This window comes from Rattus norvegicus, chromosome 8 (assembly GCF_036323735.1).
Source record: "Rattus norvegicus strain BN/NHsdMcwi chromosome 8, GRCr8, whole genome shotgun sequence".
Taxonomy (NCBI): Eukaryota; Metazoa; Chordata; class Mammalia; order Rodentia; family Muridae; genus Rattus; species Rattus norvegicus.
In genome coordinates this window covers 122,734,196-122,761,309 of record NC_086026.1, presented here as the reverse complement: position 1 = coordinate 122,761,309, position 27,114 = coordinate 122,734,196, and the positions used below count along the sequence as shown (strand labels likewise).

The following is a 27,114-nucleotide window of genomic DNA, read 5'->3' as shown; positions in this document are numbered from 1 at the left end:
CTGGCAGCACAGACAGTGGCTACAGTGACCTGCAACCAGGGCTCTCTTGGGACTGTCTATACCTGCCAGCCTTGTGGTTGAACAAACCTGGGCCTGGCTAGCTGGCTCTGTTGGTGTCTAACAGCTTCACTGGATATCAATAGTCATCTTTCAACAGTGTACGATTCCATTATTTTTGGCATACTGATAATAGTCATGCAATCATTACTAGTATCTAATTCCAGAACATTTTCCTCAGGAAGAAATCTCTTATTGTAATATCAGCTCTTGGGAGAATCAACAGTTGGATGCCAGCATAGATTATACAGTGAGATTTTCTAAACCAAACCAAACCAAACAACAACAAACAGTTAAGCATGGTGGTATATTCCTTTAATCCCAGCACTTGGGAGACAGAGGCAGGTGGATTACACAGAGAAACCCTGTCCTGGGTTTGATCCCTGGCACTACAAAATGCAGACATGGTGGCTCTGCTTGTAATCCCACAAGTTCAAGGTCAGCCTTACTACAGAGCCAGTTTGGGGGCAGTTTGAGCTACAAGAGACCCTGCCTCAAAGGGAGAAAAAGATAGCCCACATCCAACTCAGTGACTCACTGTCCTGCCTGCTTCCCTTCCCTATCACTGGCCTCAAGTCTGTCTCTACTGATGTGCTGACTCTGAGAGTTAGTGCAGATGAGGTATAGGCTATACGCCGTCGTCTCCTGGGATGGGCCTGTTGCACTTGGCATCTTGTCTGGTCTACCTGTGGCTCAGCATAAATCACAACTTCTCTCCTCAGTACAACCTTACTACATTATATGGACAACGAGTTCTGCATCTGTCCTGGGGGCGTGGGGCTTCTTCTCTCTTCTAGCTATGAACAGTGCTGGGAACACACTTATGCTCCTGTGTAGATAGCACTCAGCTCCCTAAGTATGAACCTCAGCAGAGTCCTGGACTACATGGCCAGACAGCTTTCCAGGGCAGCTATAACGCATGTCCACACGAATATAGGGATATTAACTTATTTTTATGTGCATTAGTATTTTTGCCTGTATGTATCTGTGTATGTGCACCACATGCATGTTTGGTGCCCATAGAAGCCAGAAGAGGGCATTAGATCCCCTGGAAGCGGAGTTGTGAGTCACCGTCTGTGTCATGAGGGTGCTGGGACAGAATCCCGTGTCCTCTATAAGAGCAGCAGTGCTCTCTCCAGCTCCCTTGTGGTGTTTTTGTTTGTTTGACACAGGTTTTCATTTAGCTCAGGCCAGCTTCAAAGTCACTGTGAAGTCAGGGAAATTACCACAAACTCCTGACTCTCCTCCTACTAACTTCTCAAATTCTAGGATTATAGGCATGTGATACTAAATGTTTCTTAAACTTGACTTAATTAAAAATAAAATGTGGGGCATAGTGGCACACACTTTTAATCCAAGCACTCCACAGGCTAAGGTAGGCAGGCCCATTCCTGTGAGTTCCAGGCCAGCCAGGCTATATAAAAAGACCTTACCTCAAAAAAAAAAAAAAAAAAAAAAAAGGAGGGGGGGATGATGTGGGGGCTGTGGATCAATGGTAGAATATTTGCCTAGCATGTGCAATGCCCTATGTTCAATCCCTGGTTTTAAAAAAAGGGGGTGGGGTGGGGATTTAGCTCAGTGGTAGAGCACTTGCCTAGCAAGTACAAGGCCCTGGGTTCGGTCCTTAGCTCCAGGAGGCGGGAGGGGTAGAGACAGAGAACAAAGCAAGGAGTGCTAGTAAATCCAGCACTGAGGCAAGATCACCCCAGGTCTGAGGATGGTCTGTAAGACCATATATCCCAAAAGAAATAGAAGGGGTTGGAGAGATGCTCAGTGGTTTAGTACTTTTTACTCTTATGTAGGCCTGGGTTTGGTTCCCAGCATCCACATAGTAACTGAAAGATGTTTATAATTCTTTGACTCTCTTTTACACACACACACACACACACACACACACACACACACACACACACACACACACACACACACGTGAGAGAGAGTATGAGAGGGGAGTGGTAATAAAAATATTTTTTAAAGTTAAAAAAAGAAAAAGATGAAAAAATTTTAATAAACACAGCAAATGTCAGAAACTAGATTTTTAAAAAAGATTTATTTATTTATGTATGTGAGTACACTGTAGCTGTCTTCAGAAACACAAGAAGGCATCAGATCTCATTACAGATGGTTGTTGCCGGGACTTGAACTCAGGACCTCTGGAAGAGCAGTCAGCTCTTAACCGCTGAGCCATCTCTCCAGTCAACAGATTCTTTTTCCTCTAAACCCTCCATCAGCTTGCTCTCAACCAAGGTCCTAACAAATCCATACAAACCCACCCACTGCTCTCTGTCCACAGTGACCTCTCAACACGAGGCTCTCAGGACCAACTGCTCGCTCTGCTCTTCTACAGAATGCCCAAGTTCAGGTGTCAAGGACAGACTTCCACACACTCCCCATTACCCTGCTCATACAGAGATCTGAGAAGTTTGTGCATAAGCACCCAAAGCTGTTCCTTCACTGCTATCAAACACAAAGCAGCCAAAATAGGGTAAGACACTTATGAGTCAAGATTTCCTATGTTGAGCTATACGGAAAGTGCACAATGGTCTTTGTAAACCCAGAAATGGAGTCGTTTGAATGTTAGAGACAGACTCTTTTAAAATTATTTTTATTTTATGTGTATGGGTATTTTGCTTGCCAGAAGAGGACATCAGATCCCCAGGAACTGAAGTGCAGATGGTTGTGAGCCACTATGTGGGTTCTAGAAATGGAACCTGGGTCCTCTGGAATAGCAGCCAGTACTTTTAACCCCTAAGTCATCTCTCCAGGCCAGCACAGATTTCTAATAACTAAATTTCATTTTTAAAACTGACAAATAAGACAATACATATGTATAGGGCATCACATGATGTTTCAAACAAGTGGACCATTTTGAGTGAAGCACACATGAGTGTCACAGCAAACTTGATCCTACGATGCATCTACTGCATAGCCTCAAAATGCATAAAACCAGAGAAAACTCTTGATAAGAAATGCCGAACCAGGGCTGGAGAGATGGCTCAGCGGTTAAGAGCACCCAACTGCTCTTCCAAAGGTCATGAGTTCAATTCCCAGCAACCACATGGTGGCTCACAACCATCTGTAAAGAGATCCGATACCCTCTTCTGGTGTATCTGAAGACAGCTACAATGTATTTATATATAATAAATAAATAAATCTTTAAAAAAAAAAAAGAAATGCCGAACCATACGCAGTTAGCACTGAAGCTCTGACTTTAAAACCGTAACAAAGTTGGATATGCCTGCTATCCTAGCAGAGTCAGAGTCGGGAGTTCAAAGTTATCCTCAGCTACTTGTGGAGTTGAAAACCAGCTTGGGCTACAGGAGTTGTGTCTCAGAACACAAAGCAATGTGCTGAGTGTGGAGGGCACACCTGGAACCTTAGCACTAGAGGCATCAAGAATCAAGGCCAGCCTCGGCTACACCTACAACAAACCGATAAAGTGACCTTGTCCAGCAGTGTATTCTGTTTTCCAGGAGGACCTGGGTGCTATGTCCCCTTTCATAGATTTGAACATGACTATAGAGAGCAATAGGTTACTTTTCAAAAACAAGTTAAAAAAAATTCGATGTCTTCTTAGTGAGAACATAACAAGTAAGTAATGGAGACATATTTGGAAGGTGAAATTCTACAGAATTCAGAAGACCAAGGACTGGCTAATAACTCATCCAGGAAAGGCCCTGCCACATAAAGCCTAGTGACCAGCTCAGTCCCCCAGGACCCACATGGTGAAAGGACAGGGCCAACTGCAGTAAGCTGTCTTCTGACGCTCACATGTGTACTATGGTAGGCATGGATACACATGCATTCACATGCATAATCATAAGTAGGTATAATACTTTTTAATTCAAAAGACAAGAATAAAACCAAGATGGGAATGACACGAAGGTTATCTGAACTAACAGAGTGCTCTATTCCCAACTCTGACCCACACAAAACAAGAAAGCAGACATCTGAGGCAGATCATTGATTCAAAGTCAAGACTATGTAGAATTCCAGGTCAGCAAAGCAGGGAGGGATCCAGAATATCACATATGTTCTTTAAAAAAAGAAAAAAAGATGTATTTACTTAGTGTGGATGAACATATACATATACACATGCATGAATTCTACGTGTCCTACATGAATACAGGAGCCCAAGAAAGGCAGAAGAGAACACTGGATCCACTGCAACTGGAGTTATAAATGATTGTGAGCCACAGTGCAGGTATTGGGAGCTGAACCCTGCTCTGAAAGAGCAGTCAGTGCTCTTAACTGCTGAGCTTCCTCTCCAGACCCAACATAGATTCTTCTTACGACCTAATTATCACGTATGGAAGTAGGCTGATCTAGAAGCCAAGTTCAGAAACTCGAAGCAAGCCTGGAATGCTAAACGGCTTTCACCAAAGAGTGCATTTCCACTCTGAAGATAGAACCATGATGCTGTGTTATACTTTTGGCTACTCCCACCAGCACATGAACTGAGGAAAGAGCCAGGATAAAAGGGAGCAGGTTCCTGCAAGGATGCCTACTATAGTAGTTTCTCCAGACGGTAGAAGAGACCACTAAATGTGCACTTAAGACGGCCCTAGCCAGGTAGGAAGGCCTTCCAGGAGTTTGGCACACTAATGAAAACCATAGGCATCAAATTATTCCAGGTAACTCCACAATGCCAAGACACAAAAATAACTGAGCATAAAAGACAAACAAGACTCTAGGAATAAGAACCCAAAGTAAAAATAACAGATGGCTAACACCCAGTCAGACTCCATCTGCAGTACCCAGCTCTTCTGTCTGTGCTACAGAGGACTGAGGCCTCACAACAGCTCCTAAGAGACTTCTTGCTAGCTGGAATCTTGTTGGTTTGAGTCAAAGAGAAGCCCGTGTGGGAAATTTCAGATTGAGACAGGAAAAGGCAGGTGCAAGGCAGGCAACACATAGGCTTCTGAGAGCTAGATGCTGAGCCAGCAGGAGCTTAAAGGCACCCCAGCTCCTTCCCTGGTCCTCTCATCACCTCTGCCAGAAACACCTCGGTGGCTTTCATTTTCCATTTAATTGGATATAGAAATGACTCAGATTTCAAATACTAGAGTTATCAAACCCAAATTACGAAATCACGCTTACCTAGCTTGAAGAAATAAAACACAGGTCTAGAAAGATCTGCAGGGAAGAGATTTTCAAGGATACCAAACCCAAAAGGGGAACACACAGAATTCCCAGAACAGGAAATTAAGGTGACCCAAATGGCAGCTCCAACTAAGAAACTGAAAACTTGAGAAAATGGAATGGAGAGAAAGAAGTTATTCAGAAGAGGACAGAGAGGGGACAGGGGAACAGTAAAGAATAAAGAGATTGCAGGTTTTTTTTTTTTTTTTTTTTTTTTTGAGTGGGGTTGAAACATTCATCATGCAACTCTGGCTGTCCTGAAAGTGTGTGGTCAGATCAGGCTGGCCTCACAGAGATCAGCCAGCCTCTGCCTGCTGAGTGCTGATTAAAGGCCACATGGCACATTATCACCCCGTGTTCCAGAAGCAGCAGAGTGCTGCAGTAGGGGTAGCATCTGAAGAGGCCAAGTCTAAACAAACTCCAAACTTGACAACTGTCCCAATTCACTGACTCAAGAAGCCCAAGTGACCACACTAGGACAAACACAAAGTGACCCACAAACAAGCACACCTTAGGCTCCGTCAGTCCTCAGTCTGCAGAGTTGTTGTGACCACTCACCAGCAGGTGAGGGACAGCAGCACACAGAGGAAGTACTGAGGCTGGACAGCCCTCCAGGAAGGCAGTGCGGGAGGGGGCAGAAGCTGGGGTAAGAGGTCACTATTGAGCAGCTTGAAGCTAAGACTCAGCCAGGACCCCATGACTCAATCACAATTAAAATAATCTTAATTTTCCCATGTGCCTGAAATAAATTACAGGGACAACATTCTCACTGAAAAAGAACTAAAAGCTCAAATCCAGAATTCTTTCTAGATAAACTTCACAAAACTCTTTTCTGTCTTGAAAGACAATTTCACGTAGCTCAGGATAGCCTTGGATTCACTTTAGCCAAGATGGATCCTAAACTGCCCCCACTCCTGAGTACTACTAGGATTTCAAGTGTGTGCCATGATGACTAGCTTCAACCTTTGAATAAATAGTTAAATCTCAGCCCCACACGGGCTAAGAATGTAATTCTAAGAAAAACAAACAAGGGCCCGGGAAAGTGCTGGTCTGGCACAGGCACTTGTGGACAAGCTGGGACCCACAAGGTAAAGGGAAGGATGAAATCCTGAAAGGGGTCCTGATGTCCACATATGTGCGATGGCAAGTACACCCTCTCCCCACACACACCCCCACCCCACCCACTCCACACCCCCACCCCACATACCCCACATCACACACACTCCACCCCCCCACCCCCCCCACACATCACACACACTCCACACCCCACATACCCCACATCACACACACACACACACACACACACACACACACACACACACTCCATATCACACACACCCCACCACACACACACTCCACATCCCACCACACACATACACATACACATACACACACACACACACACACACCACATACACACACTTTCTAGTAAAATGTGGTAAAAAGAAGGCTAGAGAGATGATGGTTCACTGTTAAGAATGAATATGTTGCTCTTAAAGAGGCCCTGGGTTTGGTTCCCAGCATCCACATGGTGGTACACACCATCCATAACCCCATTCACAGGAAATCTGACACCTTCCAGCCTCCATGGGTACCAGGCACAAACATGGTACACAGACATGCAGGCAAACATTCATACACATATAAAATAAAATATACCTTTTAAAACATTAAAAAAATTTTTAAAAAGAAGGCTAAAAGCTAACCTTTTCTAAGAATGAAATCAAATAATCTGAAAATTTAGAGGCATTCTCTATAAAAATCAGTAAAATATTTAAAGATTCCAGCCTTTGGAGTCTTTAGCCACCATTTCACTGAAACCCTAGACATCTCACAAAGGGAGAGACAGAGGTTCTAACCAAGTCATGTGCCTCTACTCAACGACCACACAAGTTTAAGGCCAGCCTGAAGTACATAGTGAATTTGAGGCCAGCATGGGCTATGGCATGGACTATATAAACCTCACTCAAAAACTAACACAATACAAAACAGAACAACAGAAACATGATTCTCGGCCCACTTTCTTCCTGTGGAGAGCCTACTCCTCTCTGTTGGGACTGCTCGGCTACTTACTGTCGTAGGATGGTTAAGAAAGTGATGCAAGGTCAGAGACCAACCCTAGCCTGGATCTGCAAGCCCCAGCTGCCACTCTGAGTGACGCGCTCACCACAGGCTACTCAACTTCTCTGAGCTCTAAGAAATGGTGATGTTGAGGAAGATCTCACAAGTGTATGAGACAGAACAGACATCATTTTACTGAAAGGGTATGACTACTCAGACCTGGATGTAAAACAGAAACGTTCTCAAAATTAACACACTGAACAATGGCAAGTTGGCTCAGCTGGTAAAGGGGCTTTGCTGCCAGGCCCAACAACCTGAGTTCCACTCCTGACACATCTGGTGGAGAGAACCCACTCCCAAAAGCTGTTTTCTGACCTTTACACCAAGTAACTGCAGTAGTATGCACACACACACACAATAAGTAAGTTTAACATTAAAAATTAAAAAATTTGGGCTGGAGAGATGGCTCAGCAGTTAAGAGCACCGGACTACTCTTCCAGAGGTCCTGAGTTCAATTCCCAGCAACCACATGGTGGCTCACAACCATCTGTAAAGAGATCTGATGCCCTCTTCTGGTGTATCTGAAGACAGCTACAGTGTACTTATATATAATAAATGAATGAATAAATCTTTAAAAAAAATTAAAAAAATAAAAATAAATAAATTAAAAAATTTAACAAAGTAAGCCCATCATTGAAGGCAAAAGCTGACAATATGTTGCAGTAATAGTTTGGGCCCCACCACCAGGGCTGACAACTAGCTATATTAAAGAATACAATTTCTTGATACTGTGTAACTTAACAAGTGTCAAAATGTAACAGGCCATAGCAGCACATGTCTGTAACCCAGCACATGCCTGCAAGCCAGCACTCTGAAGCAGGAGGATAGAAAGTTCCCAGCCTTTTAAACAGCTACCTACATAATCAGACTGCCTCAAAACAACAGAATAAAGAAAACGCAAAAGCAGATTAAGGAAACGCAATGGTTTTACAGTCTCCATGCCAGTGGAGCTCTAGGAACCTACCACTGGGCTGATCAGTGGGTAAAGGCATTTGCTGCCAATCCTGGCAACTAGAGTTTAATGGGCAGAACCTAACTATGTGATGGTAAAGGAGACAAAGGAAGAGAACAAGCTGTCACCCGTCCTCTGACCTCCACCCTAGAGCTGTGGCTCATGCCCATACTCACAATGAATAAAGTTTTAAAATGCTACTTATTTTAGCAGGGCTGTGGTGGTGGCATTCCTTTTTCCCAGCAATTGGAAAGCAGAGGCAGGCAGATCGCTGCAAGTTTGGAGTGGTCTACAGAGCGAGTTCTAGGACAGCTAGGGCTATATAAAACAAACAACTTATTTATGTGTATGGATGTATTACCTTCATGTCTGTCTGTCTGTGTACTACATGCATGCCTGGTGCCTGAGGAGGCCAGAAAAGGGCTGTGGATCCTCTGAGACTGGAGTTATAGACCTCATGCAAGTGCTTAGAATTGAACCCAAGTCCTCTGGAAGGACAGCCAGTGAGTGCTCTTAACCACTGAGCCATTTCTCCATCTTAGTAAGTTTTTTAAAAAGTAAACTACCACTTGTCAAATTTTGACAATTTCAAAGAATATCCACAACTACCTAAAAAGGCTATCTATATAAATTTGCTTTTTCTAAGCACTTACCTTTGTGAGGTTGACTTTATTTGTATCAGATAAGCAAATCCAAAGGAGAAAGTTAAGTTTCACAAAATAAGAAATAAAAAGAAACTTCACTCTTATGGTTAAGTTTTTTTTCTTTTGTGAAATACTTTTTAGTTAAAAATAATAATAATAATAATAATAATAATAATAATAATAATAATAATGGTTTTAGTTATCTTATCAATTAGTAAGGGCTGGTTCTTTCCTTCTCTCTTTCTTTGACAGTCACATGTATCTCAAGCTGGCTTAGAACTAACTTGCTATCTAGCCCAGAATAGTCTTAAAATTCTGATGTTTCTACCTATAACAGATGAGTGTAACACTGTGCCCAGTTTTAGGCAGTGCTGGGGATTGAACCCAGGGCTACATGCATCTAGTCAAGGACTATCAATTCAGCTACATCCCCAGCCTAGAACTGATATTATAAGAAAACAAATTGACGGGCTGGAGAGATGGCTCAGTGGTTAAGAGCACTGACTGTTCTTCCAGAGGACCTGAGTTCAAATCCCAGCAACCACATGGTGGCTTACAACCATCTGTAATGAGAACTGATGCCCTCTTCTGCTGTGTCTGAAGACAGCTACAGTGCCCTCATATAAGTAAAATAAATAAATCTTAAAAGAAAAAAAATTGACATTTATGTATGGCTTGGTTCATTTCAAAGGGAATCTGAACAGTTAGCTTACAAGTTAGGCTGTACCTGCAAAATGAGAACCAGACTCCTTCCCCCCAGAAAAAGAAAAGCAAAGGGAATATCAGAAAGTAGCCTAAACAGGGTTCCAACACCATCAGCCTAAATTAATCAATAAAACATGTATAATGCCACACATATGAAGAAAAAGATGCTCCAATTCTTTCAAGTTACTGTCCATAAAAGCTAAAGAAAGTACCCCCTGCAACATAAATTTTAAGAATAAAATTGCACTATTTGGAAGGCAGAAGCAAATCTCAATTTTTGAGGCCAGCCTGGGCTATACTGTAAGCTCCAGATAGCCTGAAAAAAGTCTTAAAAAGTCACAAAGGCAGAAGCTATGGCTCAACTGGTAATGTGCTTGTCTAGCTATACTATGCACAAAGACCTCTGCACCACATGGACAAGAGATGGTTCACACTACAATCCAAGCACTCTGGAGGTGGAGGATCAGAAGTTATCCTCGGATATTTGGGCTAAATGAGATCTCTTCTCAGAAAAAAAAAAAGAAAGAAAGAAAAAGAAAGAAAGAAAGAAAGAAAGAAGGAAGGAAGGAAAGGAAGGAAGGTTGGTTTATTCCTATAATCCCAGCACTCAGGATTTATTCAAGGAAGCCCAGGCTACATACTGAGTTCCAGGGCAGCCTGGACTGCACAGTGGGACCTCATCTCAAAAAATAAAGAAAAAAGGAAAAGAAAATGAAAGAAAGAAACTTACCTAGTACACTCAAGGCCTTGGGTTCAATTCCCAAAGCCCTGAGGTTTGGGAGGTTATAGACAGAATACATTCTATTTTAAGAAATCCAAAGACAGCAAACACAGTATAAAGAACACTAGAAAGCACCTTGCACTTATTTAAAAAATACAATACAATTAGCACAAGCATGTCTTCAACATGCACGCGGTAAGAGGACAACTTGCAGAAGTCAGTCCTCTTTCTAGCATGTGTCCTGGGGCTAGAATTCACAGCGGCAAGTTTGATAGCAGACGGCTTTACCTGTTGAGCCATCTCTGCAGCCCACCGAACCAAAATGTTATCAAGATTTTTCCTAGAAGTTCAAGTATACTTTCTGATCTGTGTGTCTATATGACAATTACAATATGTACCCAGGTTTGACTCAAAATCAAATGATCATCCTGCCTCAGTCTCCCAAGTGCTGACATTACAGGTGTGAGCACACACCAGGCTTACTTCTTGAGCCTCACAGGTGAGAACAAATAACAAAAAGACAAGCTTGCTTCCTAATACCTTCCCAACAGGAGCAGGCCGCTCCAGGTAACTTGGGGTTAAGGGAAGCCTGCAGACGCCTAATGCCCCTTGGAGGTTCTGCTCTCAGCTCAGTTTTCACAATGGTTTATACTTGAAATTTTCAAATAAAAGGTCTTGAAGGCACAGGAGGCAAATTCCTCTTGATTTCTCATGATGTAATTAAATATAAACAAATAAACAAGTCCCCTCAAAAACTGATACTTTCTGAGATTCTGGAAATTTTAGATTATAGGACATAGCCAAAAACACTGAAAAGGTTTTCCCAAGTGGAGCATCACAGATGAGAACCACAAAGATGCCAGCACGCCTTAAAGATTGTTATTATTAAGAGAAGACTGCCACCAAGAATTGACTTCCTTTTCAGAAAAATAATCCCAAACACAAGTTAGCCAAATTGGTAGAATTATCAAAAACGCAGCAGTTAGTTCACAGAGGATCCTAGAAAAAAAGCCAAGTTCTAAAAATTACCAATAAGCAAGCTTTTCAGCAGCCCCATCTGACTGAAAATGAGAAGCAAGGAGACAAGGCTGGGCTAAGTTCATGTGCTCTCAAGAGGACAAGGACACTCACTACAGGAGGACTTCCACAGAAGACCTAGTCTTCAGTACTCCTCTCTGGACGATTCCTACACTTTCAGTAGCTCAATTTCCTCAACAACCAAGAGTTGTTCTAGAAAACAATCCACCTCATGCAAAGCCCTCAAGTTACACAACTGCAGAGAAAGGAGGTGCCAAGATCAGGAGTCGAGCAGAGACCAAATCAGGGTCAGATGCGAGCGGCTTAATTCTTTAGTATGCTTTCCACCGCTTCTTTCCACGGGCCAAGAAACCTCCCGACTGGACAGAGTCAAGGCAAATTGCTTCAGGGACTTGTGCACACCAGTCTGACCCAGGTCACTTCTCTTAGGGTAGTAATGTTTCTGACCTCCCGTGCCAGCAGGGAAGGTAGGAGAGTTACTGGGAACCCCCACGCCCTATTGTACTTCGCACACTTCACACACCAAGCATTTTGCTGAAAACTGAGTACTACACTTAATTTACACAAGTTTCAAAAACCACACTTTTTTACCTCCTCGGGTAAACTATACCTACACAAGCCATATTCCAACATCGAAACAAAGAGCTGCCGAGCCACGAAGAACTCAACTCTTTCGGGATAAGTTAGAGGCAGACTCACTTGGCTCCTATCTGTTTCAACCTCTCCCAACTACACAAAACGGAACAGCTGCTGGTGCAGACAGCAGTGACTAAACTATTGTTTGTGGCACAATCTTAAAGCCCTCAGCAACAGGAAACAGCCTGAGGGGAGTCACTTTGAGAATGAAGAAACCAAGGCAAGGGCCCAACTTCACTATCAATCAGGAGACTGTACAAGCAAGTCATTGCGCACGCCAAACCTCAGGGCTACTTTCACTCACAATATAACTTACTATCGTAATGTCAAGCGGCTAAAATTCGCAGGCCACGCTAGGAAAGGCACCGTAGGAAAAGCTGCAGTTTTCCCATTAGAAGCGGTGCCTTTTGTACAGCATATTCCAGCTAAAAGGGCTCGTAAATCATTTGGAAAGGAAGCCCCTACCCCTCTGACCCGGTCTCAACAGCTAACGCGGTTCCCCTGGCAGAAGTGACAGGGTCCTCCACCACTAGCCGCCCCCATCGTCCTCCGAGGCTACGGCGCCACGCGGCAAGACCCCGACCCCGCGGCCCAGGCCCCGCCCGGCGGAGGCAACCGCGCGCCCCTTACCTCATGCTGTAGGCGCCAGCGCCCAGCTCTTGTCCGATGCCGGACAGGCTGGAGTCGAAGTCGTGCACCAGCCCGGACTCGATCACCTCGTCCATACTGAGCACCCAGGCCATCTTCCGGCCTCGCCGCCGCCCCGCGCAGCGCGGCCTCCGGGTCCGGGGAGAAGGCGCCCGAGCTCCGCGGGCGCGTCCTGAGGGAGGACGCGGGTGAAGCCTCCGGCGGCGCGGCGAGTGGTCACCTGCGGCGGCGCGGGACGCGGCTGAGACGAGAGCGGCCGAGGCCCAGCTGTCAGGGCACAGCGTGCCGGCCAGCAGCTGCAGCGGGAGCGACCGGGCCGCGAGCCGCGCTGCCCTCCCGCGGCCGCCGGCCCCGCGCCTCATGCCGCCGCCCGCCCCCGGCGCCGCTCCCGCGGCCGCCGCCCGCCCCGCCCCTCAGCCCAGGCGCACATCCCCCCGGCACGCCCGTCACCCGCTCCCTGGCCGCGCCCCCCCGGCCCTCTGCCCGCCCGCCCAGGCTCCAGCGCCCCTTCGCCCCGGCCAACCCCGCCACCGCCGCTCCGCCGGCCCGGACGCAGCTTCGATGCGGCTCCGGCTCGGACTCGCTCGCCGCTTCCGCCTCCTCCTCCGGCCCCGCCCCGGCCCCGCCCCCGCGGCCGCTCCCCTCCCAGGCCCGCCCCTCACGGCCCCGCGCCTCGCCGCGGCACTAGAGCCTGGGCCGAGCGGCGCTGCCCGGCCCCCGCGGCGTCGGGGCCTGGCGGCGGAAGAGGAGTAACCAGACTCGGCTGACTGACAGGTCTTCTGGGCAGTCACGGCAAAGCGGCCGGACTGGATTCCCGTGAGCCTCTGCGTCCCCGGCTGAGCCACCAATCAAAACACTCTTCCTCTCAGGGACTAAATTGGCTGCCATAAGTAAGAGCTCATTGGCCCGCACTGGAGGAAGTGGTTCCAGGTCCTACTTCCGTCGGTTCAGGGAAATACCCTTTCGTCGGCTTTTGCTCCCACTCCAGAGAAAAGCGGCTACGTATCCTCTGATGTAAGCTAGGTCTGTTGTGCAGAAAATCTTGATTGGCAGGAGAATAAGCCAGTCAGTCCTCCCTGAAAGTTCCCCGCCCCCTCTAAACTCAACTTTAATCCGGAGGCAGAAGCAGGCTGGTCTGAGTTCGAGGTCAGCTTGGTCTACTTCGCGAGCTCCAGCTGAGCCAAGGTTATATACTTGTCTCAAGGGCTTGTCTCAAAACAAATTTGCAGAGCCCAGAACATCTGGTGACTCACATAGCACAAGAGTGTATGATACCCTCGTTATTCCTTAATTTTGTGCCCTAAGCGAAGCAAATTGCTGTGAGAATTAACTTGAAGAAAACCAATGTTGTTCTAAAAAAAACAAACGAAACAAAACGGGAGGTTAAGGTTCAGGTAACATGAAGACAAAAAAGAAACACAGATACCACCAATAAAATACAAAAGCTATACACTAAGCACAGAGACTTCCGTGTCCAGGTGACTCCTTTTACTTGCTACTGGAAGTCTTCTGTGTCTGGGTATCCCTAACAAGAAGCTTTGAGAAGAATTGCTCCTTCCAAGCTGGCCCATGATTATTTCTTTTCCAGAAAATTTTGTTTCCAAAGAATTGAATTTGAGTAGTAAACAGACAGATGTGGGTCCAGCAACATAGATTCGACAAGTCTATTATTAACTGTTGGAAAATGAGGGTGTGTGTGTGTGTGTGTGTGTGTGTAATCCTCTGATTCTTGGGAGAGTGTAATTGTGCTGTCTCTTTAATCAACCTGTGCACTAGACTACTCACACATACAGAGAAGCACAGCCTCTGAAAGCTAACATTTGCCAACATTTAAGATTAGAGCTGAGGGTGATGGGGCATGCTTTTCATTCCAGTACACTGGAAGCCCAGGCAGGTGGGATCTCTGAGTTTATGTCAGCCTGGTCTTCACGGTTGAGCTCTTGGCTAGCCAAGACCCAGTCTTAAAACAACAAGGACTGGCTGGGGTTGGGGATTTAGCTCAGTGGTAGAGCACTTGTCTAGCAAGCGCAAGGCCCTGGGTTTAGTCCTCAGCTCCAAAACAAAACAAAACAAAACACAACAACAACAACAACAAAAAACACACACACATAACCAAACCAAACAAATAAACAAACAAACAAACAAAAAAACCCAAGGACTTTCAGGCTAATTCAGCTCAGAGCTCTACTGAAAGACCTGGAGACAGAAATTAGTGGAACTAGGTTTATTCAAGAACATACCCAAAGAAAATGAGAGACTTTTTCTCTGTCAAACATTTGTCTTTGGAAGCGGTGAGATGGTGCATGGATGTTGTCTTCGTGGGTTTCTATTGCAGTAGAGAGACAATATTACCATGGCAACTCTCATAAAGGGCTTCTCTGTGTAGTCCTGGCTGTCCTGGAACTCACACTGTACACCAGACTTGCCTTGAACTCAGAGATCTACATGCCTCTGCCTCCCAAGTGCTAAGGTTAAAGGCATGATCCAGTTAAAGGAAAACATTTCATTAAGGCTAGCTTAGAGTTTCAGAGGTTCAGTCTGTTACATCATGTCTGTGAAGAAGCATGACAACATGTAGGCAGGCATGGTGCTGGAGAAGGAACTGAGATCTACATCTTGTTCCTCGGGCAGCAGGCAGAGACTGTGTACCACACCGGGTGTAGCTTGAGCAAGCTTCTTGATAATGTGTATGTCTGTGTATGGATACGTGCAGGTGCCTACAAAGGTCATAATAGGGTGCTGGATCCGCTGCAGCTCAGTTACAGTTAGGAACTACCTGGTGTGGGTTTTAGGAACCAAACTCAACTTCTATGGGAGAGCAGCCTCCATAGAACCTCAAAGTCGGTCCCCACAGCGAGACTGCCTCCAAAAAGGCCACACCTAATAGTGCCACTCTCTATGGATCAAGCATTCAAACACACACACACACACACACACACACACACACACACACACACACACACACCAGTCTATGGAAGCTATTCTCAATCAAACCACCAGACATGTAATCCCAGCATTACGGAGGTAACACAGGAGAAACAAAAGTTTGAGGCCAACCTAAGTTCACAGAATCCTGGCTTAAAAAAATGTGTGCATGCAGGGGGGAGTGGTGGGATTGTAGAGATGGCTCAGTGGTTACAAGCACTTGCTGCTCTTCCCATGCACCTTAGCATGTCTACTGGTGCTGTCCTTGCTCAGCACATGCAGTCACGTTGGTGAGACACTCACCGGGTGTAGCTGCTGATCTTACTAGAAGACACAACCTCATTGTAAACCCCCTCATTCTTTGGCTCTTACAATCCCAGTCCCCTGTACTGAAAGGCTCCCCGAGCCTTAGGTGCAGGAGTCATATTGTAAGTGTATCTACTGGGACTGAAACCCACAGTCCTGCATTTTTGTGGGTCGTGGTTTTCTGTCACTGTTTCTGTCTGCAAAGGGAAGCTTCCTCGATGAGGGGGCAAGGACTACATTTATCCAAGGCTGTAAGGACAATTATTTGGAATGCAGTTCGGTACTTGGTTGGTTTAGTAGATTGGTGGGTGAGGGTTCTCCTACGTTTCTAGCGGTAGCCATGATTTCCTTCTTGCGTAGCATGCCTTAAGTCTAAGTAGAGAGCTACCGGTCACCAGCAGAGTAAGTGTGTCACAGTTGTACTGTAGCGAGGGCTTTTTGGTTTCTTTAAAAACCCAGTTGCGTTATATGAATATGCCTTTGTTCTAATCTCAGGTATGGGATATAGGGCTACTTCAGATTTTGCACAGCCATTAACTATGATTGTCTCCCGCTCTAGGGGGCATGATTTTTGCCAGCTGCAGATAGTTTAATTCTGGGGACTCTGGAGAAGGTATAAACACTACAGGCCTGAGAGGTTCTGTGGCAGACGCTGCTCCCCCGCTGCATCTGCTGTTGCTGAACTACTACTGGACATTCTGATGATGAAGCCTGGACTAGCCCCAAGGGACCCAACGACCTTAATCAGCAGGAAGTAGCCTATAGAGGCTACATCCCCATTCCACTGTAACCTTCTTTCTCTCCTATCTAGTGTTGGAGGGGGGTTGGAGGTTATTAGGGTGGAATAAGGGTCGGAAGGGTGGTTGAGGTATAAGAACCCAATAAAATGACACAAACTTGCCAGCACCATACCCTTAGGGTTATCATGTCGTGAGGGTCATTTTATCTGGTTAGGACTGTTGCTGCTTCTCTCCTTAGGAAGCTGCACAGCATTGCATGAAAGCTAGTCCTCAGACAAGAGCTGCTCAGGTCGGATCTGGCTCTGCAGGCTTCAGGGCCTGCATCTGAAGTGCTTGGAGCCTTTAGCAACAGGGACTAAGTTTGTACCTCTAGGGGACAAAGGAAGGCAATAGCAACAGACTAATGTCTGAGGAGTCTCCGGATGAGTGTGAGTAACAAGTCAAAAGAAGGCTTCTCGCGCCTGGCACTGGAGTTTTGGTTAGGTGGTCTTCGGCTCTTGGAGGGAGTGCTGTCATCCCAGGTGAGAAACGTCATTTAAACCACACATACATTTATACACTGACTTACGTGTACTACAGTGTTTTTAAAGCTATTTACGCTTGTCTCTTGATTTTCCTTCATTTTATGCATATGTGTGTTTCGTCTGCATGTACAGTGTACAGTTTGCCCATGGAGGCTAGGAGGGAGGGTCAGGTCCCTTGTGACTGGAGTTATATCAGTTGTGAGCCATCCTGTGGGTGCTGGGAATCGAACCTGGGTCTCCTAGAAGAACAGCCAGTGCTCTTTACCAATGAGCCATCTCTCCAGCCTTTCAGTTGTTTCTGAAGGACAAGTGGCAAAGGCCAGCTTATTAAGGCTGCCGAGTAATACAAAGCAAGACAAAATTAAATGGAGTTGAGCCTGGCATTCCCTCTCACTGGGAGAAAGCCCGTCTAGCATGCTCTAGGCCTTGGGCTCATTCCCAGGATGGGAAGCAGTTCATATTAAATCTGGCAAACCAATAATATCAGAAAACCATTGAAAGTGTAAGTTTAATGAATAGAATCAGTGAGTGAGTTGGGGCTGGGGATACAGATGAGTAAAAGCACCCGCCTCTGAGTCTGACAGCCTGAGTTTGAGTCCCAGGACCCATGAGTGGAAGGAGAGAACCAACTCCCTACAGTTGTGACACCCCCATGACGATGCTGTGGTGTGTGTATATATCTTACTCTGAAATCTGTGGTCTTCTGGAGAGGGAGTAGTTTACATTCTTTTTTAATCTGTACAGTTATTTTGCCTTGTGTAGGTCTGTGCATTGTGTGTGCGCCGTGCTTGCAGAAGCCACAAGAGGGCGTCAGATCCTCTTGTACTGGAGTTACTGTTATGAGCCACCATGTGGTGCTGAGAATTGAACCCAGGTCCTCTGGAAGAGCAGTGCTCTCAACCACTAAGCCACCTGTACTCACTTTTTTGGGGGGGTTCTCTGGATGGATCTAAACTCCAGTCCTCATGCTCAACAGTCAATTCACTGAGCCATCTTCCCAGCCCTTTGTGGGTTTTTTATTGTTGTTGTTTTTGTTTTGTTTTCCCCCGCAGGAGCTGAGGACTGAACCCAGGGCCTTGCGCTTGCTAGACAAGCGCTCTACCTCTGAGCCAAATCCCCAATCCCCCTTTGTGGTTTTTTGTTTGTATGTTTGTTTGTGATAGTCTCTGGAGTAACTCAGGCTGGTTTCAACTAGTTTCAACAGACAGCTGAGGACCAATCTGAACTGTTCCTACTGCCTCGGCTTTTTAAGTGCTGGGATTAGAGTGTGCACCACTGGCTCATTTGCTCCTTTCCATGTTAACTGTGGCCACTGTGCTGCCAGAGCACTTCCACTGCAGAACAAGATTTCTTCTCCTCCAGCTTCCAGGAACATTTCCCTTAACTTCTAAACTGAGAGCTCTCATCGGCTCCAGTTTCAACTCGTAACCTCCTCAGTGCCTTTTAGGCTTAAGGAAGCAACCTCTTTGAGGCCTTCCAGTTTCTGCTACCTGATACCAGAGCCCTAGTCCTTCCAGTGTTTGTTATGGTGACACATAGTGGAATCTGCTGCTCTTAGTTGTGAAGTGACAAATCTGAGTGTCATTTTTATTTTTTCTTTTCTTTTGTTCGGAGCTGGGGACCGAACCCAGGGCCTTGCGCTTCCTAGGCAAGCGCTCTACCACTGAGCTAAATCCCCAACCCCATCAAATCTGAGTGTCTTAACGTGTGTTCCTGTGTGCACTTGCATGCAGGTGCTTCTGGGACAAGCTGGCTCCCTCAGTCATTTTCATCTTATTCTCACTGAGGTGGGGCTTTCCTCAGTGAATCTGGAACTCGTCCATTAGGCCAGATTGGTTGACTAGTGAGCCCCAGGGATCCTTCTCTGCCTTTCTGGTGCTGCGCTTACAAGTGTGCACCACATCTGGCTTTTGTGTGGTCGTGGGGGACTGAACTCGGGCCCAAATGCTTGTATTCCCAAGCACTTAACTGAGACATCTCCCCATCTCTCTGCCTTTTGTGTGTTTCAAGTCTCACTGCGTAGTTCTGGCTGGCCTGGAAGTTGCTATGTAATCTAGGCTAGTTTTAAACTCCCAGAGATTGGCCTGCTTTCTATTGTTTGTCTGCCTATTTGTTTACTTATTCATTGTGTGTATGCTTGTGTGTGTGCATGCACGTGCATTTTGAAACAAGGTTTTGCTATGTAGCCCTGGTTGACCTGGAATAACTATTGTAAAGGTAACTTTTCTTTTCCTGGTGTAATTTGTTGTCTCTGGGGCTTACTGCTTCCAGTCTGTTAACCTAGGTCTAGTCCTGGAAGCTTCTAGCCTCTGTACAATCTAACCTATGCCTAGAATGTTTTCAGCCTGAGACTTACTACAGAATAAGCTCACCCTTTCTGTCTTTCTGAACTCTCGCTGGCTGATTCAACTCACCTGTTGTTGTTTAGAACTCTTCATGGTGACTGATTCAATCTGGCTTCTCTCCCTCTCCTCCCTCCTCTGCCCCTCTCCTGAATTGCTGATGGCTTTGCCTGATCTCTAACTAACTGTAGCAATCTGCTCTGATCTTCTGCCTTCACCTGTATCTAGCTTGTTCTCTCTGCAACCTGTCCCTGTACAGTTGTCCCAGTAAAGCTGCCTCCTCTTTTCTGTACTGCCCCTTAAGTAGCTTCCCTTTTCCCTTCTCTCTCTGAGTTGGGCATATCCTATTCTGTCAAATCTTTCTCTGATCCGTCACTTTGCCCATCAATTAGACATCACTTTCAAATATGAGTGCTTCCTTCTACAAACCAACTTTACCTTCATTCTTTGGGACTAAAGGTGTGTATTAACATTGTGACTGGAAGGGTTGGGGATTTAGCTCAGTGGTAGAGCGCTTGCCTAGGAAGCGCAAGGCCCTGGGTTCGGTCCCCAGCTCCGAACAAAAGAAAAAAAAAAAAAACATTGTGACTGGAGAGATGGTTAAGAGCACTGACTGCTCTTCCAGAGGTCCTGAGTTCAAATCTTACAACCACGTGGTGGCTCACAACCATCTGTAATGAGAGCTCATGCCCTCTTCTTGTGTTTCTGAAGACAGCTACAGTGTATATAATAAATAAATAAATCTTAAAAAAAAACTCACTAAAGAGTATGACTATATTCCAGCCAGAGGGATTAAAAGTGAGCAGAACCACAACTAGAAATTCGTCCCACCCCCCTCATCCCCAAATAAATAACACATCCTCAGGGTTCATAGTGTGATCAAATATCCTGCAACACACTATCAAGTTGGCCTGGAACTGACAGTAACCTACCTCAGCCTACAAAGTGCTGAAACTACATGTGTGTTCCATCATACCTGGCTGTTAACCACTCTAACAGAAGGTCTGCAGTCAGCAAGTGAAATGCTTGGTGTGGTGTCATAGGTGGAAACATTCAGGTCTGGGGCAGAGAGGAGCAAAGAGTGCAGGAAGGCTGTAGTAGTCAGGATGCTTGAAGTCCAGGTGCTTTGCATCTCTGTGTTTCCTGTCTGAATGCTCTGTCTTCCTAATCCCCAACACGGGCAACTCCCATTCTCACTTTGTCTTGTCTTATTCTGATTATTCTAGGTACTGTACGCAAGTGTAACCATGCAGTATTCTGAGAACTCTCAGGTTTTTAAATGTACTAGCCAGCCATTGCAGAAGGTACTGATCTGCTTTCCTTGGTTACTGAAGTGATGCTAGCCTGGGGTAAAACTCAGTGTAAGAAAAGCCTGAGCCTCCCTGAGTGTTCAGTTTCCATTTGTTTCTGTGGACTCCGGAGTTGACAGCAGTATTCTGAAATAAAGCCCATCACGTTGGAGCAGGGACTGCTAGACCGCCTGGCACACATGGAGCTGTGGGTCTGATCGGCAGTAGCTCAATCAGCTATAGGTAAGTCTGAAGTCACCCGGGCTCTAAGTGACCATGTCTTTAAAGGAGAAAACAAGAGCTTCCAAACAATCCCAACCCCAACAGTAGTAAGAACACCCAACAACAATTTCCAAACCACTATCTTTTCCATGAGAGTAATTCAATAACTCATCTAGTGTTAACCTGAAACTTGTGAATGGAATGTGCTGTAGGAGAAAACTCACAGATTGAGTTGGTGTGATGGTTAGCCTAGAATCACCTGGGAAGCAAGAGCCAATGGAGAAGTCTGCTCACTTTGGGTGACACCACTCCCTAGGAAGCGGATCCTGAACCCGTGTTAGAGGAAGCAGAGGAAGCCTGTACATTCACCCCTGGTTCTCCCTCTCGACTGTGAATGGACCATGACAAGCACTCAACCTCCTGCTGGGCTTTCTCTAACCTGCTTTTATCAAGGTATTTTAGTTCACTTATTCTTTTACATTGCGTATTTTGCCTGTATGGATGCAAGTATACCATGGACATGTTTGTGCCACAGGAGGCCACAGACCCCTTGGAAGTGGAATTGCAGACGGGTGTGAAATGCCATGTGGGTACTGTAGGCATGAGGCATGTTTTCAGGGTGTGGTTTACCTGTGTCATTCAAATGCCGATTTCTCTGCTCTCATACCTTCATATCCTGTTTCAATCTGCACACAGTGTGTAACGCTTATTCTTCGAGCTCTTGTCTCAAGCTTGCATGAGCACTGCTCCTCATTCATTCTTGGTCTTGCCAGTAAAAGTTAATGAGCCAACACAGGGCTCCAGAGAGACTAGGTGGGACTTAGGGGTGGAGAATAAAGAAGCAAAGGAGGGAGCCATGGGGGAGGTGGAGAAAACATCAGAAGAGAGCTGAATCAGGAGAGCACGGAGAAAATTCAAGTAAATGGGAATAGTGTCTGGGAGGAAGTCTGATCAGCTTGGAGGTTTAGAATGGAATAATAATTGCTCAGTATTGGCTCAAGGTGACTTAAATAAATCATAGTCTGCGTGGTTATCGGGGAATTAGTTGATTAAGGAGGAACTGCTGCCATACGAATTTCGTGAATCAATAACTTTGTAGGGTTCTGGGAACTGAACCCAGGTCCTCTGAAGAATACCTGGTGCTCTTAGCTGCTGAGCTACTTCTCCAGCTCCACATCCTTTCAGAATATCCTTACCACAGCAACAGAAAAGGGAATGAAGGCAGCTGGAAACCAGTTATTTGGTAGGATGTTTGGTATGTAAGTTGTATTAAAAATTGAGATATTTTTCCCCTACAACCACTCAGTGAGAAGTGAACTCGCCATCCTGCTCAATATTAGTGAAAAGAACAACCAAAAAAAGCCACCTCATGAGAAACTACAGAGTGCCTTCTCTGGCTGCTTACAACAGAGGACTTTTCCATAGTTACACTATACCTTAGGGAAAAACAAGACAAAAAGCACACAAGTCTGCAAGATTTTGAAACCCAGAACTAAACAGGCTTTAAAATCTGAAACTAAAATATACTTAAAAATATGTGTAGGAGGGCTGGAGAGATGGCTCAGTGGTTAAGAGCACTGACTGCTCTTCCAGAGGTCCTGAGTTCAATTCCCAGCAACCACATGGTGGCTCACAACCATCTGTAATGAGATCTGATGCCCTCTTCTGGTGTGTCTGAGGACAGCTACAGTGAACACATATGCATAAAATATATTTAAAAACTATGTGTACGTATTGTGCAGAAAGGATCTAGCCATTTGCTCAGGCTGCTCTTTCAACTTCTAGATGCAACTATCCTCCTGCTCCAGCTTCCAAGTAGCTGGGATGACTGTGGGCAATTCTAATAAATTCTCAGTAATGCAATGAACGTATTGTGTATTAGTTTGGGTGAGGAAAGCAAGACTTAGAAAATAAAGTTTTATTTTTATTTATTTGTGTTGTTTGTATGTATACACATGTGTGGGTGGCTGTGGGAACAGAGTATTGGGTCCTCGGAAGCTGAAGTTACAGAGGGTTATGAAACATCCGAAGTGGATGCTGGGAAGTGAACTCTTAGGTCCTTTGGAAGAGTGTGATGGCTATCTAGGTTGTCAACTTGACTACATCAGGAATCAAAACACCCAAAGGGACTCGCTCATGAGGGAATTTTGTTTAATTTGAAGTATATACAAAGATTCATTTCTAATCTAGATCTTTTGAAATAGGAAGACATATCTTTAGATCTTTTGAGGTGGGAAGACCATGCCTTTTGCTGGAAGCATATAGAGAGGCATGGAAGAAGGAAGTTCTTGCTCATTCCCTGCTTGCTTTCCAGACTGAGCAAGTTTACACTTCTTCCAGATCCCAGCATATACTGAAGACCAGCTGAGACACTAGCCTCACAGGAATGAATGACCACTGGATTCTTGGGACCTTCCAATCATAGGCAGCCACCGCTGGATAAGCTGGACCACAGCCTGTAAGTCATCCTAGTAAATCCCCTTTCTATATATCGTTTAATACAAAGAGCAAGCACTCTTAACTGCCGAGCCAGTTCTTCAGCTAAAGACATTTGAGCAGTAGCTTTATGACATTTTTAACAGTTGATATCTAAGTATGCTTCTGAAATGAACAAAGTAGACGTATACTGTACAAAGTGATCTCAATATCAATAACTTTTTCAGTCGTATCAACTTGAAATTATGAAAGTTTTTTTTTTTTTTTAATTTTTACTTGTCTGTGGCTCTGGGGACTGAACCCACGCGCTGTGCACACTAGGCAAGGGCTCTGCTATACATCCATATCCATCCCCCAAATTATACAATTTTCATGTTTTTCCCTTCCTTCCATCCATCTTTCTTTCTTTCTTTTCTTTTTCTTTTTTTGAGGCAGGATTTCTCTGTGTCGCCCTGGCTATCCTGAAATTTACTCTGTAGACCAGGCTGACCTCAACTCAGATCCATGTGTCTCTACTTCCCAATGCTGAGATTAAAGGTGTGCACCACCATTCCCACTGTTATGTTAGCTTCCATTTGGAAACAATAAACTCTGCTCCTCTTCTACACAGTGTAGGGCTCAATGCTTACGTCACTCTACTCAGCTGTCAACAGGAATTAAAATATTTTAAAGCACAAGCCAAATCAATATACTGGTTCAAAATGATTATGAAATACACTTAGTACAAAACACTACTGAGCAGAGTTCAATGCCCAAGCTGTAGGAAACCCATACTTACATATATTGTATTGTAGTTGCTAGGCCTGATCTTTGCAACTCAAATGCATGTACAAAACTCAGGGGACGTAACTGGTCCAAGAAGTTTCACGTTTACAGAAAAACCCATATCTTTTGTTACACAGTGAGAGAAAGAGCTGAGCTACATGGTTAAGGTTTTCAAGTAATGTTATGTACAGTTTTATTGCCAGTATATGCACAACGGTAAGCATAGAACTATAAATACACAATGTCATTAACAGTAGAAAACAAAACTGTTACAGTAGGGGAGAGGGGATGGAGTAATATCTTTTCTTGCTGCTAAAACAGAACAAAAAGGAAGGAAAGGAAAAGCTTCTCCGACCAATCACCCATCCAGTTCTCTCCGCTCACGCCCTTTACATACATTTCTACATTTTTCCAGCTGAACGAAGTACAGGTAGCTCTGTAACAACAGCAAACTGCTCCCACAGCCATCTGCTTTCCAGTCACATTCACCTCATGTTAGGATTCAAAAAAACAAAACAAAACAAAAGTCAAGATGAGAAATCAATAGTATCCTGGTTCCAAATGACCTAATTTGGCCTTTCACCCAAACTGGTGATATTTGAAAGTTGGCTGCACATGAAAATAACGTTAGCAGAGGTGATTAAAAAATGTTAAAAAGTAACAAAACATCACCTTTGAAGTAGTTTTCCAAGACACTCCAGGCAGCGGGTTGGTTAAAGGGTCAGCCCTGAAGAGGTAGAGTGTGAGCCACTGGACAAGAGGCTCGGCACCGTCTTCTCTCTCGTCAGGATCGTGCTTTTATGAGACAATTTCATGGTCAAAGGAAACCAGGTTCCACCATTCAACAAGAAGGTGCTGGTTGACTCCCATGTCAATAATTAATTTATCAAATGAGAAACAGAACAGTCAAAGACACACATGCACTTGATTTTTTTTCATCTGTTTCCATTATCAAGTCTATTCATAAGTGAATTTGATATTAATAAATACAACAAAAAGCATCATTCACAACAAAGATAAACCAAAGGCTCGGCAACCAAACCCGGCACTGTACTAATCCCCACGGAAGCCGAGGCAGGTGATTGGGTGCAGCTTTCTTTCGTGGTAAAAGAAGGGACACGGCTTTAAATAAAGGTGGCAAGATCAAGAACCAACAGACACTATCAGTCTTACAAAACTGGCTGATTCTATGACATTTCTCTTTGAGGTCATCCCAAAGAAGTCGCAGCTAACGACATGTACCACCGCCACATCAACAGAGTCTGGCTGGAGTTCCAAGTAGCCCTGCTTTGTCTCACATTATTGTCAGTATTTCTAGCATAGGACATGATACGGAACAAAAGTAGCAATAAAAATATTCTTCTGCAGTTGAATAAAGGCAAAAAAAAGTTTAGACTGTTAAACTTTTAAAGCTTTAAGCATTCCTGTTTAACCAGCATTTTAAAAAATTTATACAATCATAACACTGGCAAAGGTTAATGGGAAGACAAAGAAGTACAAACATGTGAAATGGTGAATTAGATTAAAAAATTACTTTGTACTGATCAACTGATGTTAATACTGCTTCTCCTGAACTTGGAATAACTATCATAAAGTTACATGCAGACTGAGGACACCCCTCTGTTACAGAAAATACAAAACAGAACAAAACAAAAGGCTAGAACTGGGAAACCGTAGCTGAGTCCCAAAGCTGTATTTGAGTTTCCTTTCCTTGAGGAGGGCAGGCAGTTGTCCTTTCAGAGACCTGGGAGGCTCATGTGCAGCACTAACTCTGTCCAGAAACATCAGTAGTGGGGTCGGCTCCTGCAGAGCCCGTCTGTGCACGTTTGATGTAAAGGTTCAGCAGCTTCATCTGCAGATCAAAGTGATATGACCATTTGAACAAAGTGCTCTCACTATAGTAATATACTCATAAGGAATCCTATGTGCACCTATGAGAGCTGAAGGAGCTGTGCTTAGGGACAGCGACCATGCTGTCCTCAATCGGCCGTGTGCCTGATGATGACGCCATTGCCTGACCCTCTGGGTTCAGCTAGTTTACAGGTGTGCACCACCCTGCTCAGTTTGTGTGATGCTGGGGTCTGAACACAGGGCTTCAAATATGTGAGGCAAGCAGTCTGCAACTGAGTTTCATGCCTTACCCCATGTCTATTTTTATTTTGGCTTTTTGCAACTTAGAATATAAATACGATCACATTGACGACAATTGTTAGGGTCTGGGAAAACTCTACATGCAGGTAAACGTCTGCAGTTCGTTGTCCTCAGCTATAATCCAACCACTGTACTTCCTTCTCATCCTGTAGGCCAGAACAGTTCCAAAGCTCTGGTAATCTTTTTTTTTTTTTTTAAAGATTTATTTATCTATGGTAAGTACACTGCTGCTGTCTTCAGACACACCAGAAGAGGGCATCAGACCCCATTACAGATGGTTGCGAGCCACCATGTGGTTGCTGGGAATTGAACTCAGGACCTCTGGAAGAGCAGTCAGTGCTCTTAACCACTGAGCCATCTCTCCAGCCCCAGCTCTCGTAATCTTAGTGCAGTAAGACAGACTTTTTTTTTTTTTTAAGTCTTTAGGATTAACCAGAAAATTTTAGTTTAAGATACCAAATCAAAGTTGCATGTTAATCTGGGTCACAGTAAAACCACAGAAGGAGCTGGGGGAGTGGTGGCTTACACCTGTAACCCAGCACTCAAAGATGACATCCTGACTGCTGCAAACTCAAGGGCAGCTTGCACTGGGAGTCTGACCACTGAAGACTTGCTCTTTTCCCTGATTCCCCAAACAAAACAAGACAACAAAGCTGGAGAGAAGAGGAGTAGAGTGTTTGATCATTGTCGGTCTGCTCTTGGAATCAGGGTCTTAGCTGTACTTTAGCCTGGCCTGTAATTTGCTATGTA

The 27,114-nt window shown here is 45.0% G+C and overlaps 2 protein-coding genes and 1 long non-coding RNA gene across 63 annotated transcripts in view; 1 reads left to right on the top strand and 2 right to left on the bottom strand.

The window, feature by feature from the left end:
- Ubp1 (upstream binding protein 1) overlaps window positions 1-13,305 on the bottom strand; it is a 45,820-nt gene extending 32,515 nt beyond the window's left edge. For 4 of the 11 annotated variants that reach the window (XR_005487800.2, XM_006243962.3, XM_039081288.2 and 1 more), the window contains exon 1: window positions 12,647-13,241. Coding sequence is in view for 10 of the 11 variants with exons in the window: in XM_006243962.3 (XP_006244024.2) it covers window positions 12,647-13,026 (380 nt within the window). In the remaining variant the exon portion in view is untranslated. Of the gene's footprint in view, window positions 1-12,646 lie in introns of all 11 variants that reach the window. The other 7 variants (XM_039081289.2, XM_063265297.1, XM_039081290.2 and 4 more) reach the window with 4 other exon arrangements.
- Window positions 13,306-13,473: 168 nt separating this feature from the next.
- LOC120094275 (uncharacterized) lies at window positions 13,474-24,941 on the top strand. 2 transcript variants are annotated; one of them, XR_010054497.1, is made up of 4 exons: window positions 13,474-13,666; window positions 13,970-21,033; window positions 21,329-21,465; window positions 23,353-24,941. It is a non-coding gene; the product is annotated as an uncharacterized LOC120094275 (long non-coding RNA). The 2 variants fall into 2 exon arrangements; XR_005488512.2 differs by having other exon boundaries at window positions 13,474-21,033.
- Clasp2 (cytoplasmic linker associated protein 2) overlaps window positions 24,376-27,114 on the bottom strand; it is a 181,403-nt gene continuing 178,664 nt past the window's right edge. For all 50 annotated transcript variants that reach the window (XM_063264756.1, XM_063264733.1, XM_039080674.2 and 47 more), the window contains one exon: window positions 24,376-26,065. In XM_063264756.1, the coding sequence (XP_063120826.1) occupies window positions 25,979-26,065 (87 nt within the window). In that variant the 3' untranslated portion in view covers window positions 24,376-25,978. The remainder of the gene's footprint in view (window positions 26,066-27,114) is intronic.